This window comes from Lampris incognitus, chromosome 13 (assembly GCF_029633865.1).
Source record: "Lampris incognitus isolate fLamInc1 chromosome 13, fLamInc1.hap2, whole genome shotgun sequence".
In the NCBI taxonomy this organism is placed as follows: domain Eukaryota; kingdom Metazoa; phylum Chordata; class Actinopteri; order Lampriformes; family Lampridae; genus Lampris; species Lampris incognitus.
In genome coordinates this window covers 42091122-42109632 of record NC_079223.1, presented here as the reverse complement: position 1 = coordinate 42109632, position 18511 = coordinate 42091122, and the positions used below count along the sequence as shown (strand labels likewise).

General features: G+C 45.9%; 1 protein-coding gene across 1 annotated transcript; it reads right to left on the bottom strand.

The window, feature by feature from the left end:
• Positions 1-4008: 4008 nt before the first annotated feature.
• Positions 4009-17645, bottom strand: socs5b (suppressor of cytokine signaling 5b). The gene is made up of 2 exons (XM_056291956.1): positions 17348-17645; positions 4009-11563 (listed from the first exon to the last, which is right to left on the bottom strand). The coding sequence occupies exon 2, from the start codon at positions 11542-11544 to the stop codon at positions 9853-9855; it is 1692 nt and encodes a 563-aa protein (XP_056147931.1). The 5' UTR covers positions 11545-11563; positions 17348-17645; the 3' UTR covers positions 4009-9852.
• Between the last annotated feature and the right edge of the window lie 866 nt (positions 17646-18511).

Genomic DNA, 18511 nt, shown 5'->3' with positions numbered 1-18511 from the left:
TCAGGGAGTGAGAGAGCAGGAGTGAGACAGAGGGAAAGGGGCGGGGGTGTAGAGGAATTAACAGGACATGCCCACTGAAATTTTCCAGTCTCCCTGCCAGAGAAGAAGAAGAAGAAGAAGAAGAAAAAAAGAGGTCAGTCCAGATGCCGTTCAACATTCACATGTGGTCCAACTTTTCTGGAGACTGGAGAGAAGAAGTAGAGGAGGAGGAGGAGGAGGAGCGTTGAAGATGGAGGTGAAGGCAGTGGGTTGGTAGGAGAGCACGAGAGGTTGAGGAGAAGAGCTGGTTTCAATGTTCCCATGGGGGGGTTACTTGACTAGATTCGATTCACAGATGCTCGACAGGTGGGGATCTTGCTCTCCTGGGGGGTCGAAAAGGGGCATTAACGTTCACCGAAAAGTGTGCAAAGATTAGTTTCGCCCACCGTTCATAAACGGTACGCGTAAACAACGCCATGTCCAGCTGTGGAGCAATTTGCCCATTCGCCTTTACACAAAGTTCTGCGATGGCGAACTTTGACCCGCGAGTTTGTAACATCAGCCGACGGAAACCCTTTCGGACGACCAAAATGTCCCACTACCGGGAGCTCTACAATACGGTTTTGCCACAGTATAGAAACAGAATACAAACAGAAAAAAGCAGCTCGGCTTCCTGCCAGCCGCGAGACGGCACTTTTACAGTAGCATTTCTGCGCGACTCGATAAACAGCCGAGAGTTTTAAAAGTTATTGGCGCCACCCTGCCCGTGAGTATGCGTTCATCACGGGCGCTATTATCATTGGCTAAAGGGTGTAAAGGATTCGGTGTCAACCACCTCAGTCGGCCCAGCCGCAGCTGAACTCACGATCCATAGATTTACAAGTAGCACGGAAACACAAGGCAGAACATGGCACAGATAATCTGTCATCTCTCGGGAGCTCCTCGATGGCCCGTAGGCCTCGTCTCCAGATGACTGTATGATCGGCCTATTTCTTTTGGCTCGGGCACCCGCGGCGTGGTTGGTTGGCCACAGAGGAGCACACTTGGGGCTCAACTCCCCCTTGGTCTTCTCAGCCACTGGGAGGTGAGCTCCGGAGCAGGGGTGTAAAATACTGTCGGGTGGATATATTTCTGGTATGAAATATGGATGGGAGCCTGCGTGCATGTGTGCGTGAGTGTGCATCTGTGCGAGGTTAACTGGAGGTCAAAGCTCACTTTGCCGCTACAGACTTGGCGGCACTCCAACGGTGGAAACGCAGCATCTCTCTCTCTCTCTCTCTCTCTCTCTCTCTCTCTCTCTCTCTCTCTCTCTCTCTCTCTCTCTCTCTCTCTCTCTCTCTCTCTCTCTCTCTCTCTCTCTCTCTCTCTCTCTCTCTCTCTCTCTCTCCCTGCTGCTTCTCCTTTCCCCGGTGTAGTTGCGTGCAGATGACATGCAGGGAGGCATGTGGTGTGTATCTCCCTTGAGCTCTGGACTTAGTACACTGTGTGCGGGGAGAAATGTGGACTCCCCAGCAGGAGAAGTGAAGGAAATGAAAAGCCTAACTGCTTCACAAGTGAGAAACATCAGACAAGCCCGAGAGAGAGAGGGGGGGGGGGGGGGTGAGTGAGAGAGAGACAGTTGAAGGCAAGACCTGCACACTGCTGCAAACTCTGAGAGAGCAATACATGGAAACCCGCCTATCGGCAACCATTAATTACTATACCACTGGTGTAACAGAACATCCACGGTATACTTACCATGCTAAATAGTTTTTTTTTTAATTAGATGCAAGTCAATCAGCACTCGTTAAATATTTTTGTGACTATGATTCTGACAAATGTCACACACTGCAAAAGATCAGCTGAACATGAGGAAATTTCTTGCATCATAACGCTTTTCAGTGAAGTGATGCAAAGCAGTAGGAGATTTTTGCAGGTCGGCCATGATGTGGTCTGATTACTTGAGGTGGCCAGCTCAATTAAAAAGCACATCTAATTAGGGAAACACTTTATTTTTAGTTTAATAGTCAACAAATGGCATGTACATACAATAACTGTCCTGGCGTTGGTGAAGTCTGCAACAGAATACTAGACTCATGGTTCCTACTCTTCATGTCTTTTTTTTGGAGGGGGGGGTTTCTCCCCCCTTTCTCCCCAATTATACCCATCCAATCACCCCACTCTTCCGAGCCGTCCTGGTCGCTGCTCCACCCCCTCCGTCGATCCGGGGAGGGCTGCAGACTACCACATGCCTCCTCCGACACGTATGCCAGCCGCTTCTTTTCACCTGACAGTGAGGAGTTTCACCAGGGGGACGTGGCGCGTCGGGAGGATCACGGCACGCTATTCCCCCCCAGTTCGCCCTCACCCCCCTGAACAGGAGCCCCGACCGACCGGAGGAGGCGCTAGTGCAGCGACCAGGACACACACCCACATCCGGCTTCCCACCCGCAGACACGGCCAATTGTGTCTGTAGGGACAACCGACCAAGCTGGAGGTAACACAGGGATTCGAACCGGCGAGCCCCGTGTTGGTAGGCAACAGAATAGACCGCCACGCCACCTGGACGCCCCCCCCCCCCCTTCATGTCTCTTTAACGCCTTTGTCAACGTAACTGCTTGTTGAAGACAGAAGGGCCGCTCGGTCGTAACATCTTACCCACACCATGGGGCACACACCTCTCCGGGTTGAGGCAAGATGAGAACTTGCCGGTTTGGCCAACAGACACCAGGCCGGATCTTCATCATCTACCCCCTTCAAACCCTTCTCTTCTCACAGGTGTCCCCGGCCAGCTCTGGATTCCTCAAACGATAGCCGGAAACGCATCATGTCCGGTGGTTTCCGTCGTGTTCGTGCCAGAGGGGTTGCTGATTTCCAGACAGGTTTGTGACTCAATTCTTTTCCATCCCTAGCCCATCAGGGAGCTTCCAGCCCCGTATGCTGGATCACACCCATCTCCTCTCCCCTCTCCTTCTAAGGTGGGGGTGGGGGGGGTGTCAATCATTTCTAATCAACTTGAAACCGATAAACCACATACCATTTATAGTCCATTCCAAACTAACAAATGGTTAACCAAGGGACTGCAGGCGGCGCGGCCCTGACCTGCACGGGCAGCTCTGGGCGTAGGCAGGGGCTCAGGGGACTGTGGGTTTTTTTTTTGTTTTTTTTTTGGGTGGAGGGTTGAACAATGCACACTAAACCGGTCTCATTTGATTAACTGACAGTTGACATCTTGAAAGCAATACATTGGAGCTTGGGCCGCATCCAACAGCAGAACTGGCACGCCACGTTTCGACCGCGTTATCATTATAGAAAGGAAGCATAAGACACATAAACACGCCAATTATCTCCTGCAGAAAACTACCAGCGCCTGTGAAAAGTGACACCTTCCTCCCCCATCCCACCTTTTTTTACATCTACTATTACATCTCTAGTTATTCCACTCTCGCCGGCAAAACCGTGGGGTTAATTCAGGCCTTGTTTTTTGTTTTGCTTTACGGTGGGACTCAGAAGAAACCCGCTTACAACCCGACCCGGTTGCGTCGTGTGTCACGCAGGAGGAACGTGGTTTCTCCAATAGAAACTCCAGCGCCTCTGGGTCTGAACCCAGAACAAGCAAAAACTAAGACATATTTGAAGGGATCAGGTAAAAAGATGTATTCAAAATGTCTCGCATGATATATATCTGAGGGGATGTTTCCAGTCATATTTGGTTGAACAATTTTTCAAAAAGGACTCTTTCACTCCACTACTGACCTCATTAGGAGAGGAAAAAAGTGATCTTGGAGGATAAATTCAAGTATATGAGGGCCGGTCATGCCCTCGTATACTGCGTAAGTGCACCGGTGTGCGAGGTGGGGCAGGGACGTATCGTTTTGGCCCGTCTCGGTAAGATGTGATGACGGCTACCGTGAGACATTTGCCGAGATCAACCCATTCAGGGACCGTATACCAAAACCAGATCGCACACCGAGTGCCTCGGACGCCCCTTACCCACACACCGGCACAACAGCTGCAAAGGCACGCACAACACCAAAACAGGGGCCGATGTGGATTACACTTAACGGTTTTATTTGGAATATTAAGACAATGAAGCATAAGCCAAGCACCAAGAGTGACAGCTACAAGTGTCGCGTCATACGGCTCTTTAAAATGAACAGGTTACACTGGAAAGAAACAACGGTACTTTTTTTTTCTTTTCCGAACGGTGAAGCAGATACGTAGAACAACAAATACACTGAAATGTGAACATGATTACATTGTTTACACTCTCCAAATCCTACCTGACATGACAGTAATAGAAAAAAAAAAAGGAGAAATGAAAGGGGGAAAAAAAAAGGAAGCGAGAAAGAGAAAAACAGATCAGCAATATTCGTCTGACGAGAGTTTGGTTTGCCTGTGGCAGTGACTGCGGGCCTGGGTTGGAAGGGCTCTTGTGATTGGTCAGAACGAATAAGGCAGTCTGGGAACACAGCGGCACTGTAGAACGACAACCATTAGTTCCCATCATTGTCAAGTCCTGTTACCTCGGCACCCACATCTACAAAGCAACCGATGTGCACATACAGCATTAAAGTGACAGAGGCTTGCAACCATTGTTACAGTACACTCCATTGCATATCAGGGAGAATAATGAAAAATAATAATTCTTTAGTCATACATCTTTTGTTTGCATATAGCACTTAACCCAGATTTCCCACACACACACACACACACATATATATATATATATATATACATACATATATATATATATATGGGGAAAAACAATGAGAAAAAAACCCATTCTTTTTGTATGTCTTCTAAGAGCACAAACCATGAGCTGTGCCGGGGCTATGGAGACCTAAATCCAGAGGTGTTGCTGTGGTCAACTGGGCCAGCTGGAGGCCGACCAGCCCGTCTCGCATCTAAACCAGACCCAGTGGTTTCAGTGCCACGGACGAGGCTCTCATAGTGCATCTACATAGTGTCGTTCTAACAACGATGTAAGTTCAAAATGGTTGAATTCATGGCAATTTTATTTAAAAATCCCCTCCCCCCTTCAGAACACATTAGAATAAACATGTAAACACCCGTCTTCGTCCGCCCTTTTTTACGGGGACGTACGCCGAGAGGGGTGGTGCTGGTTAAATGTGGTCCATGTATACACGTCCCTGGTGTAGGGTGGGTTGGTGAGGTTTCAATATCTGGGGTAGCAAAAGTGTCACGGGTGTAGTATACGTGTATGTGTGTGTGCGCATGTGTTCCAGACAGTTAATGCACCACAGATGAATAAAATGTTTTAACAGGCTCCTATCAAATCATTCATCATACATACAACCTTTCTTCTTTTTTTCTTCTTCTTTAATTTCCCTAAATCTACTTGTCGTACTGCAAACATGTGCTATGGTTAATGCTAGATATTTCCCATGGGGAAAACTGGGTTGAGAGGGCCCTGGGACTCGCCTTGCACTAGGCCTGCCTGAGAATAAGGGGGTGGGGGGGTTGTGGGTAAGGGGTGGGGGGCGGAAAGAGGCATTGTTCATAGGGGTCACCTGTCTTCACCCCTCACAGCCAACACCGCAGCCCCTTCACTGGACTCCTCTATGTGGCTCTGTCCTTACACAAATATACACCCACCCACGCAACACACACACACGCGCACACACACACACACACACACACAGTCTGCAGCATGGTAGAAAACATCTCCAGGTCCGTGGACTTGGAGATGCGCCTGAACACAACTGAAATAATCCAGGACCACTAGCTCTTTCTTTTAACACTTGTGCACGTCTCCTCACTTTGAACAAATACACACAAAACATGATACACAATTAAAGTGCCGTTTTCTTCAACAAATCCCCGGACTTCCCCCCTCACACCCCCCCATCCCCGCAACAGGAAACCAGGGCACTCAATGGGACATTGTGTAAAAACAGGCTGTTGCTCTCTCTTCAATGCTAACTTTAGCATAACATCGCCCCGACAGGGTTGGGCAGCATGGGGGGGGGGGGGGGCAGACCGCCTACACAACAGGCCTTTAGTCTACTCCTCACCACATATACCTGCATCAGCATGGTGATGTTAAGGATGTGGTTATAGGAAAAAAAAAAAAAGGTGAGAGAGAGAAAAAGGTTGCCCCTACTATGGGCCACACAGCACCCATTAAGCAACAGAGTGGCCCTTTTAGTGCCCAGTAAATTTAGATCCCACCGAGGTAAAATTAGCCTGTGATTAGTGCCTGTGGGTGGGGTGGGGCACTGCCAGGAGTCGTCTGCTAGTTCTATGCAAAAAGAATGATAAGACAGGTGGCAGTGGGGAAGATAGTGTATGTTTGTATGTGTTTGTTCAAACAGATAACCCATTTGTCAGGTTGACAGTGTGGACAGTCCTGAAACATAAAAGTGCACATGCAGACCTAAATGTCAAGCTTCTGCCCCCCCTCCCCTTACCAGTCCTCTGGACCTTTCTCTACTCCTCTACAACACATATGGGTGATGAGCACACAATATTCAAGCTTTCTGAGAACAAAGTGCAGGGGCAGGGGGGGGGGGGAAATGTTTAGGATTTAAAAGTGTACTAGCGTTTTTCCCTCTCTGGTGGGTTGTCATGATGCGGGGGGAGTTGGGGGGGGGCACATCTCTGTTGAACGTGTGGCGGATAAACCATTACATCATTTATCGTTTCTATTACCGCCTGCTAAAAAGGAAATCCGTGTTGTTACCTTTCAGTGATGGGGGGGGTATTTTAGTCAGAGGGCAAACTGGCGACGAGGACGAGTTTCACACTTCGACTGCGAGGTGAAATATGGCCAAGGGACGTGAGTTTGAAGTCTTCTCCCATGCATTAATAATAAGAGTGGCTACATCGTACACAGTAACGAACTGGCTTTCGTGTGAAACGTTTGTGTGGTTGTTATGAAAATATAACTGATGGGTAAACAACATGACACCAGTGACACATAATGGGAGGCATTACTATGTATCACCAGTAACTGAGCGCAAGAGCTTCTAAGAGCTTTGCTCACAGACACTCGGATATTCACGAGGAAGAAAAGTTAAAATGTATCGACGATTATTGTTCTTAATTCCTTCTCACTGATTGAATTAAAAATGACCTTTAAAGCACAAACACGTACACAAGTCTGAGAAAATTAAGAGATGAACCTTCCCGATATTCAGGATCCATGCGACTTTCAGCGATACTGTATTTTAGGTTTATGATGTTGCCTGCGGGGTCGGCCTCTCATTCTTTTATAACCATTCCTTACATATTTTCAGGTTATGTAAAATCCCATCTTAAAGCCTTGTGAAAGCTGTTCTGCTAGTTTCAACCAATCTCCTCAGTCACACTCGAGTTCTATTAAAATACCCCTTCCATTTTGTGGACAGCTGGGTCATGTGTAGGGACTATTTAATGTCGATTTGGGGGGTCACTGAAAGCCCTATTTGGGCATTGTTACAATCAGAAACAACCTAATTGGGATTAAAGCTCGCTTGCTGGGAATTTAATATTTTTTGCTTTTCAACGGGGTTCTTTTTAAGACGTCGGCTGAATGTGGACATCTTGAGTACCTATTTATGTAATGGTTTGACAAACATGGACGCCCTGTGCAGGCAAAACGCTACAACTAGGCTGCTGGCGGACCGACTAAAAGCAAAGCGATTTTTGAAAACGTCTAGCGTAGAAGCCAAAGTTTTGATGGGGGGGACCGATGCTCATGTTAGCGAAGGAGACGGGTAGACCAAAACTACTAATCATTACAGTAACCTCTCGAGCTTCACTTGCGTAGCACCACTAAAACTTTTTGTTTTCCAATTTGAATGAAGAGCTCAGAGCTCGCACACCCCTTCATTGTTCTCCTTATTGGTCTTAATCTGGACCGCCATTGGAGCATTTCATGCACCGGTCTTGGCTTGAAAAATCATCTTAATATTCTGGAACAAGACCAAATGCTCTCTGAAAGGCACATAGGTTACACTTAGTTGTATTATCTCTTTAAGATGGAAATTCCAAGGAAATGTCTAACTGGCCAACAGTGTATTTGCCCCGAGTCGCAAAACTGGGTTCAGCTAGAAAACAAAAGCGATAACTGGGCGAAAGTTTTTTTTTTCATGATTCTGATAAAAATGGGGCTCACCTGAACACAACTCCAGTACCCATGAGTAGATTTCTGCCAAAACTGAAGTCAACAATGATCCCTCAAAGCAAGAAATTCTAAATATAAAAAGCAATTCCCAAGAACAGGCTGCAACATCACTTCCTGTGCTGTGTGGCGGTCTCCATAATTAAAACAGCTTGATACGATTAAAGTCTGTTTGACAAAATTAGTTAATACAATAGCACAATGCACTGAAAAAAAATGTGCTGCAGTCTGCCCCCAAGTGCCGCTATTCTCTTGCAACCAGTCCTTATTAAGTAGTAATATTTGGGTAGCTGGCAAAGATGTCTGACCTCCCTTTTTGGGATTTTTCATTATATGGAATCTCCCAAGAAAGAAAGGAAGAAAAAAAAAAAACCAAACATCACAGGCCTTACCAAAAACAACCAGCACAATATAAAACTTAGTTACATTAGTAACTCAGAGGGATACTGGTCATGATTTTCTTCACCTTGAACTTCATAGTTGTCCTCAAGTCCCTTTACATTTCTTAACATCTTTACCAGCATTCCTTACTGAAACCAAGACACACAATTAGCTGCATCAATTTGACAAGTGTATCCTGGGGAAAATAACATTAATGCAGTGTCAAGGTATCGTTTTAAGTTTGACCTATATGCCAGATGCCAGTAAAGGTTGGCACATGGAAAAAAAAATGGGAAAAACTTGTAGACACCATAAAGCCATAATACCAGTCCATAAAGACACCAGACGGACAAGAACTATATCTAAGACAGGAAGTATGAACTGTGAGTGTGTGTTCATGTGTATAAAATGTGCGTGTATGTGTATGTATGTATATATACACACACACACATACATATATATATACACACACACACACACACAACTGCATGCACAGAGTTAAAGTGCCTGTGGCCAGTGAAGAACAGAGACTGCTTTAAAATATAACGGTGGCAAGAACCCCTCCCATCCCCAGCTTTGACAATTAGTGCAGGTACACAGAGGGAAGAAAACTGACAAGATAAGCTGGCCAACCATATAGGAAGCAGTAGACAAATTGCTCTGTAATTTCCTTGTGCCAAAGGAGAAGCAGTTGTTCCTATGGACTAATTTTTCCTCACAACTACCTGATGTACACTCCTGAACTCTGTGGACCCTCTCACAATCTGTCCCTGGTTTAGTGGATACCGTTTCACATAACAAGTGGACAGCATAAGAGTTGGTAGCGTTATCCTGGAGACAAGCTCTAACAACAGTTTGCCAATAGCACCTCCGGCTGCCCTCCTAAAAACCGCACACCTCAGAACCCTCTTGGGCAGGTGCTCCACTAGGTGCTTTGTCAAGCAAAGAAAAAAGCATTAGAGAATGCACCAAGTGTACTGTACAACATAGCTAACCATATGGGTCTAACTAGTGACTGGGGATGAATGGGGAAGGCTTGCAGGCAGGTCTACAGGCAGAGTGATGTTGTGTGATCAGGCAGACATTTAGCACAAAGTGGGAGAGGAAGACAAAGCATTAATATTTGTACTTTCTCCCCGGTCAAATAAACCTGTTTAACAATAAAACATGTGCTTGCCAGACAGCGTTATACTCAATATATTCATATGTATTTTTCTGTGGTGTAAGTAATAACTAAAAACAAAGATTAGAATGAATCTTTTATAACTCGTTTCACCTACGCGTAACCCCCCTCCACATGAGAGCCATTTCGTTACAGCCTCTCCTGATTGGCTAACAGGGAGTTTCTTAAAAGTTTTGTACTCCTCCTGCGGGGAAGCTTTGCCCTACTTGACCTTGAGCGGCGGTTCCCTCTCTAGCCAGCGAACTCGTACTTTCTGTTTGTAGTGATACTCCTTGAGGAAGTCCTGCAAGGCAGGGGGCAGCGGCAGGGCGCCAATGCCATCGTATGTGGTCCAGCGGCATATGGCAGCACGAGCCAGGTGCTGCAGGCCAAAGGGGAAGGTCCGGTGGAGAGGGGCCGTTAGCAACGGCTCAAAGAACATGCAGGCACTGGGGTCCTTGTAGTGCTCTAGCAGGCCCGTGACAGTGGATGAGTGGAACACGCAGGGGTCATGGGCATCGAAGCTAAAGTTATGGTTCCACTGCTCAATACGAGCATGCAAGGAGCGATTGTAACGGCGGAAGCTAACAGAAAAGAGGTAATCCTCCTGCGCTGAGTCTCGCAGCAAGAAGGTGCCCTCAGGCCGCCCATCCAGCAGTGCCTCAGCCTCGTAACGGTCCATTACCCCCCAGTAACAAGGCAGAGCTGTAATCTGCAGCAGGTCCGGCACCAGGCAGTGGATGTAGTCAATCTGTGTGTGTACCTTCCAGGGCCCTGGCTGCTGTCTGCTCAGGTGGCCCTCCCCAGATGCATGCCTCTGCTTAGGCCTCCTTGCCTGCAGACAGAGTGTGGTAGAGTCCTCCTCAGAGTCACAGTCTTGGGCTGATGCTGTAGCCCCCAGCACCTGACTACAGATACCCGATGACCCAGCCCCACCAGAGCAGCTCGCCCCTGTGCTCCTGCCCTCCCCTGAGGTCTCCCCCATGCCAGGAGCCATCTTTGGTCCAAGTTTGTAGAGAGAGGAGCCAGGCACTGAGGCCTCCAGGGTATGGATCTGAGCATTGGGCGGTGGGTCCACGCCCTCCTCTATGCTAAGCCTACGTCGCTCACGCAGACGCTCCTCCTCATCCTCAGGAGAGGGGTGGGCTGGGTCAAAGGAATCTAGTAGGGCAGTGGAGGAATGCGGACTGACGGGTGCAGTGTGCTGCTTGATGAGGTGCCACTTGTGGGCCAGGTCCGAGCCCGGTGGGAAGGGGCATGTCTCTAGCATGAGCTCTGTCAAATGGATCTTCCGTTTTGAGGTGATGGTGGGCTTGGATGAACGGGAGCGTCGGCGAGGGGGAAGGGGGAGGCAAAGGCCCACTGTGTCACTCAATCGCTGACGCAGAGAGCGAGCGCTCAAACTGCGTCCTCCAGAGATGTTGTCCCCCATCTCCTGGATGGAGGTGATGCCATGGCGCCTCTCCCTGCGGCCACCACTCCCCCGTGAACGTGCAGACCGCCTGTCTGCCTCCAGGGAGCTCTGGGTTTTGGTGGAACATGAGTGTTTTTTCTTACCCCCCCATGGAGCATGCCGGGAATAGGAGTCTCTCCGTGCCAGGGGAACGCCCCCTGGTTCCCCTCGTATATCATCAGTGTCCTTGTCGATGGTGATCTCTACAATCTGGGGGATGTCTGACACGCAGTTGTGGTGCCGACGGCCAGCTGTTACTAGTGGGAGAGGTAGAAGGCTCCTTGAGGGGCTGGAAGCTCCAGCGGCATGCACATCATTTGAACAGCCACCCTGACCAAGGTCCACTACACAGTGGACGGCATCTGTATCAACAGTGCCTTCACTAGAGCCGGAACTATCACTGTGGAAGAGAGTTTGGCATTTGCTCCTCAGGTTACTCCACATCTTGCCCACTTTTTCCATTGATAGGAGTCCCTGGGACCTGCAAATAACAGAGGACAAAATTGATTAAGTCACAAGTGGTGGAAAGCTCAACATGAGGACACTGGCTACATAGAGAATGTACTACATGACAATTCCGCCGACTACTGTGTGTCTAGCAATTAGACATGGCGTGAGAGTAACAGGGCCAAAGTGTCTGAGGTGTGGGTTAGCTTGAGTTTCTGGAACAGCAGAGTTTGAAGTTGCCAGGCAGACGTGCAGGGACACAAGGCCGTGGCTATAAATGAACCCAGGGATATGCTCCCAGCTGATCTGCTGGTATGTACTGTATTACAGAGCTAGTCTAGACCTGACCAAAACCTTTGCTTGTGACAGTGGCAGACCCGCAGTATATTTATGCATAGACACACGTTATACAGTTAAAGCATCCCTGCATCTGAGTTTTGACAAAGACTTCACAGCAGTAGCAGCAAACTGCTTTCCAATGATGCAAATTTAACAGCCAGCAAATCACCATTGGTTTGTGACCTGCAGAATACAAAACATCAAAGGTCCTTACCAAGCAGCTCCCTCTCTGTTCAACTCATGGCTGTATGAATGGGAACAATGTAAGGCTGTTCATAGCCAGTTTGCAGGCTGAGGAAGGGCGTCTGCTCGAAAGATTGGCACAACAATAAATTACGAAACTGGTGTGCTGTGTCATGTTTTCAATTTTTTGACAATACAAAATGTGCCAATTGATGGACACAAATAACCTAACAATAGCCATATGTGTAAGCATTCATAATATATCAAACCGCCAAGCCTGCCATGCCCTACTCATTTAAGACACAAGACCACAACAAGCAGCTCAGCTTCTTTAAAAGCAGACTCATTTCCCAACACTCCTATTTGAACAGATTTTTTTCTTTGTATGCTACAACCTCGTATCTTATTGACTTACTTGTACATTAATCAACATTTAAGAGTTAACAGGAAAACTTGGCTCTTCAGTGACAGCTGCTATGTATACTGATGAAGTTGATGAGCTCACGAATATCCTCTCACCCAAGTTATCTCTAAACAAACTCACTATGTTCAGGCCTGGCCTTACCTAGACTAATCCTAGTTACTATGTTCTCAAGTCAGGTAACAAAATACATCAGAAAACGCACTTCACTGGGTAAACTTCAAACATTCAAAAAGCTTGTGACATATTTGTTACTATGAAATGGAATATGTCCAAGATGTCAATTCTAAGCTGAATCACTAGATGCGGTATGACTCACTCAGTGTGGTTAGTATCCCATGCTGTGCTCCACGTGGTCTGTATGAATTGGGTGCATTGTCTGGTCCTGTGGAGGTCTTCCCTTTATACTCTCTCAAGGGGTAAGGGGTGGTGCAACCACACTACACTGCAAGAAGTTGGTACACCCCCAACCCATCCCTCACTACCTCTGCCAGGGCCTATGTGCCAGAAATGCTTCCAAACACTTGTTCGGGCAGATTTAACACATTAAAATGTTATACCACAGGCTGCATCTCATAAAAGACGAAACACTCACGATTCTACATGTGTTTTGTGAACTGATGGGAATTTTTCATTCGGTGTGTTATGCATTATCCAAAAGCCACTTAAAATTAAAGAAAGGTTCCTTTCACATGGCTGTCTACTTTATATACTATGTGTATTTGATAGTTATGTCTAAGTATTAGCTTTGCAGTAGCAATTGAAGTGTCAATACCAACAATATTATTTATACTAAAGCTCATTAATGTGAATTATTAGGTAGGTGTTATTTTCAGTGACTCTATCAGAACTGGGGGCCATGATCAAGTAACCTATGCATTCTACAATAATGGTCCAGTTCTCAAAGGAGATGTTCCCTAGACCTATAATCCCAATGACATATGCTAATGGGAGTGGACCTGCTGCCAAAGTTGCTCACAGGGACAGAATAAATTCCAACAATTTTTAAACAAGCTGTCAGTTTGTTTCAATTGTAACCCAAACTCATTGTCACAGCCCAACGGTAAAGTCTGAACAAATTTTATTACAGTGTACTGTCATGTAACAGGCATTTTTTGATTTGATTAAAATAATTGACAGTAATATGCACAAGATGCCTCACAATGCACATTCAAGTAAGGGGCTTTTATGGATGATTTGAAAAAATGTGCTGTAATGGACTGAATTATTATAATTAAAAAGGAAACTAACAAGAATCACATTGTTTCCATATACAAATCCTAGAGGCCAAATTGCTGTGACTGAAAGTATAGCAAGACTTTTTTCCATGGCTGGTGTTTTCCCAAATTCAGCGATGTGTAAGTATTTAAATAGCTGATTCAATTTTTATAATGGAAATACATAATTTGCAAACAATAGTCGATAACTTGCCAGAGCTGTTGGTAAGTATAAAGATGGACCATTCACAACCCAAATTAACCATGGCATGGCTGGGCCACTCCGACTGTGTATGATGTTCACAGTCCTCAGTCTTCCCTCCAAGACAAACTGGAATTGTGAGGTTAACGTATCAGCTCCATCTTGGAAGGCTTGATTTTTCCATGTGGGTCAGAAGTTTTACTTCTCTGCTTGCTAATCACCTCAGCACAAAACAAACAATGAAAGACTCCAGTTTACAGGACTAGGTTCTCCTAAACCTCTAACAAACCAATCAAGCAAGTGGTTAACTTTTTTGGGGAAGAATTGCCATTTTAATCATGATCAACTAAATATTTGTGACTGCAGTGAATAAGAGCTAAATGAAAATGTCATCTTGCCTACAATAGAGACACATAGATCAACTTCTGCCATCTTAAAGAATTCACATGGGTCAGGGTCAATATTACCTTCCAACATTATTAATATCATATAGCAAATCAAATTTTGCCCCAACTCTTGTTTTTATTGACCAGTACAAAATGGCACAGGAAGTCACATACCACGGTAACTTATCTAACCTAACCCAACTGCCCACTGGACCTATGGTGAGTGGAAGGCCTCATTCAAAATACAGCTAGAATTAGAAGAAATAAGTGTTCTGATTGTAACTTTGTATTTTCTGTTATTACCTCAATTCTATACAATAAAGACACCACTTTGGCAAGCTGTGCCAAACCAAATCTAAAAGAGACTAAGAGGGGTAATCTCTGGCTCAAAAACAACTTGTGAACTACAGATACACAGGTATAGGTGAAATGGAACAGAACCCCACACCCCCAAGCTGGACCATTCTCAATTCAAATTCTCATCATCGGGGTAAAAAAAATCTTCACATTCAATGATTTTGTAGCCTGACAATATGTCCTTGGAATGAAACATGGTGGTAGGGGCAAAATTTGATTAAACTAGCCCCACGCACAAATGCATTTATAGCCACATACAGCTCAAGTCAGAAAAGTGACTAGTGAAAACTGATAAGCTATGCCAGCATGTGCTCCAGGATCAGTTTGGGACGCATCTGTCCCGTGTCCTCATTATGGTGACTCCATACGGATTAGCCATCAAACAAATCCTCAACTGTTCAAAAGACAGAAACAAAGTGTAGACGCAATCCCTATATACAGCATCACGACTAAATGCAAGTCCGTGCATATGATGAAAGCAGGGTTTTCAAGAAAAACAGATTATAAATACCCTGATACCATACTACCTGCAATGCAGTGATGAAGGGCATAAATTCAATCAATCAATCAATCAATCAATCAATCAATCAATCAAGGTGCATTTCAAATATGAGAAAAGGGAAACATTTTATACTATAAACCACATTTAACTGTCTTGCAAAACATTAACCAGGGCAGGAATTTTAACTTTTGTCCATAGGAATAAGCATAAAGTAGGGAGTGCTTTTGCATCTCATGTCACAGACTTTGCAAGGACCTCGATTCTATTATAGATAACGTCCCAAGATCAGCAGGGCTTGGTGGAGCTGAGAACCTACTTATGGCTTCAAAGATTAATGAACTGTGCTCAGCTATGTAAAAGAAAAAAATGAAAGAACATTATTCCTACACATTTAACTATGGCTGGCATCACTGACAATGACTGACCTAGTCTCCAACCGGTTTAAAGCCCTGCTTACAAACAGAACCAGGCTACTTGGCCTATGCTCTTCAACAGCCCAACACACCCATTCTCCTGGGATCAGAAGGCTGGAGAGTGGACAAGATTAAGGGAGGAAGCCCTTTCTGCTCACACCAGAGAAAATGGGGTATTTGCTAAGTCTCCCAGCATTTGGAGGGATGTATTTAAGACAGAACAATGCAAGTTTAATATACTGATATGAGAAGACGCTGTACTCTGCATTACTATATGATCTTTTAATTAAAAAAATTTAAAACTAGAACTGCTTTTTCACTGATACGATATTAAAACAAAATATATTTTGCCACAAGAGAAAATAAAAGCAATCTATTGTATCAATCTGGGGCTCTCAATGAACCTTGCCTCACATTAACATCTATCGAAGTAAAACAAATGGGTAACACTTTAGTATGGGGAACATAAAAAACTTAATTACTAGTGAATTAGTAATGATCAAGATGTCACTTTAGTATGGGGAACATATTCTAAGTAATAAAAACTTAATTTAAAGTAATTTAACACTATTAACACTTGTAGTTTTGTGTTTTGTTATGTAAGAACAGACCATATTCATTAAGTGTTAGTAAGGGAGAATAACTCTTCTTGTGGTACTACCACCTTATAAAGTCCATACTAAGCAAAGCATATTGAGATGGTACTACTAATAAGCAATAATTCTGAGGTTATAGAGGGAAAACTCATAGTTAATGGCTTACTGGTTGTATAATAAGGCCATGCAGAATAAGGCATTAATGAGTACGTAATAATGACCAATTAAGGGCCAATATGTTGCTAATTTGCATGCTAATAAGCACCTAATTAATGGTGACTACGATCCCCATACTAAAGTGTTACTAACAAATGAAAAAAGTGCAATCCACAAAAACAATGTTGATCTGCACTGGTAATCGGTTGTGTATTCAGAATCGTGGTAATACCACAATTTGTTTCTAATTAGCCCAAATCTAATTAAACAACATGTCAAGCAACGGCCGACTCTAACGTGCTGGGTAGCCTACGTTATCTGTTAAATCAAATTTGAGATGATTTACCAACCAAGGCTTATCTGGGCTACCATACTCCTGTCATGGCAACCGTAATTAGCTTCACTTGAAATTTCTCACATCTCGCGTCCTACCGTGCTGACGCATGTTGGGTACCGAAGTACTTCGAGCACTTACTGGCATATATCACTGGCGTATATACCCCGAGAGAGCCAACCGTACGAAGTGCTATACGGCAATTTTCGAAAGGCCTTTGGCTTCCAAGGAGGCCCCTGAATATCCCGGTTGCAGTTAGCCACTAAGCTAGCCCCTTCGCTATCACATTATCCAACCATTGCTTCACTTGACACAAGAAATCCATCCATCAATTTAACACTAGCCAGGCCAGCATTACCCTCTACGGACTAATATGACATAGGTGGCGCTTCCGGGGAAAAATAATAATACTGCTAACCAACTACAGTAAATATATCCTGTTAAGTTCGCACAAGACTGCGAGGTGTCCAAAAAAAAAAAATCACTACGCTATCCCTTCATACAGACGGCTAGTTAACCTAGCCCCTTTAAGTAGCCAGCTAGCTAGCTAGCAAGGCTAGCCGTTACATTTTAAACCGAGAGAAAATTGGGGAGGGGGGGTACACACAAAAAAACCCCAACACGAGTAACGTAATGGGACGGAGCAAGGCTAAACAGACAAACGCAACACGCCCGGCCAGTAACTTGCTGGTTTCCCGTGTCCACAGCTTACCCTTTTGTCTTTTAGAAAGCCCTGCTCGACAGCGGCGCTCTTTGTCTGCAAAAAATGGCTATCGAGAGAAGTCGGGCGCACACATCCCTCTTGCGGTCCACGGCGTCGGATGAAACCAAAAACTGCGCGCGGGTAGTTGCCAGTTTCATCCCGAGCTCTTTAAGAAGAAAAAAAAAAACAGGAATTCTGCGCGCGGACTCGTTTGATGGGTGAAACGGGGTTGGAGCGCCGCGGAAGCCCGTTCCTTCTCATGGTCGACTCACCCCCCTTTCGCCCCGTGGTCGCTCCTGTTCCCGGGGAGCCCGATAATGACGACGGTCGCCGAGCGGAGTCCGGCGGAGGCGTACGGTGGCCTACATGCGGGAAGGAGAAGAGTGACCGCGTCTGGCGTCCAATTGGGAGCTAGGGAGGTACGGGCGCTCACTTCCGGTCCCATGCGCCGACGGGGAAACTGTGTCGGGGTTGGCCGTGCGTGACAGGCATCGCTCCTGACCAATGGCCGCAGAGATGTGGACGCGTGGCGTCCGTCGGCAGACACTTGGAAACGTGGAGAGGCGAATTGATGCTTGGGGCCCTGACCAGGAGCAGAGGCTCGGTTTGCTCGTCCAGGTAAATTGGGCCCGCAGGATTGGTTTTGGCAGGGATTTCATGATTAATCGACTGTCTTTCATTGTTTTTTTCCCCCGCACAGCATTTTTACAACGCTTAACTGACACTAGTGTAACCGGTTATTTTCTTGCCCGGTGCGGGATTCGATACGGGGTGTACCGCACCACAAGGCGACATCACTAACCGGACCCGTTAGCTAGGGGCTAACGTGTTTTATTAATAGTTTACAGTCGTCACCCTCTCCCGGAAGCGCGCCCTCGAGTTTTGTTATTCCCGCGCTCCTAAGAGACTTCTGAGGATCTGCACACTTCCGGATCCCACCGCCGCCACCAATGTAACCGGTTATTTTCTTGCCCGGTGCGGGATTCGATACGGCGTGTACGGCACCACAAGGCGACATCACTAACCGCTCGGCTTAAGGGTCAGACCCGTTTGCTAAGGACTAACGTGTCTTACTAGTAGTTTACACTTGCCCTTCTCGGAAACCTCTCGGATCGAAGGAAAAACAGGTTTCATACATAATAAATGAAATAAAAACGAACATCAAAAAGGAAA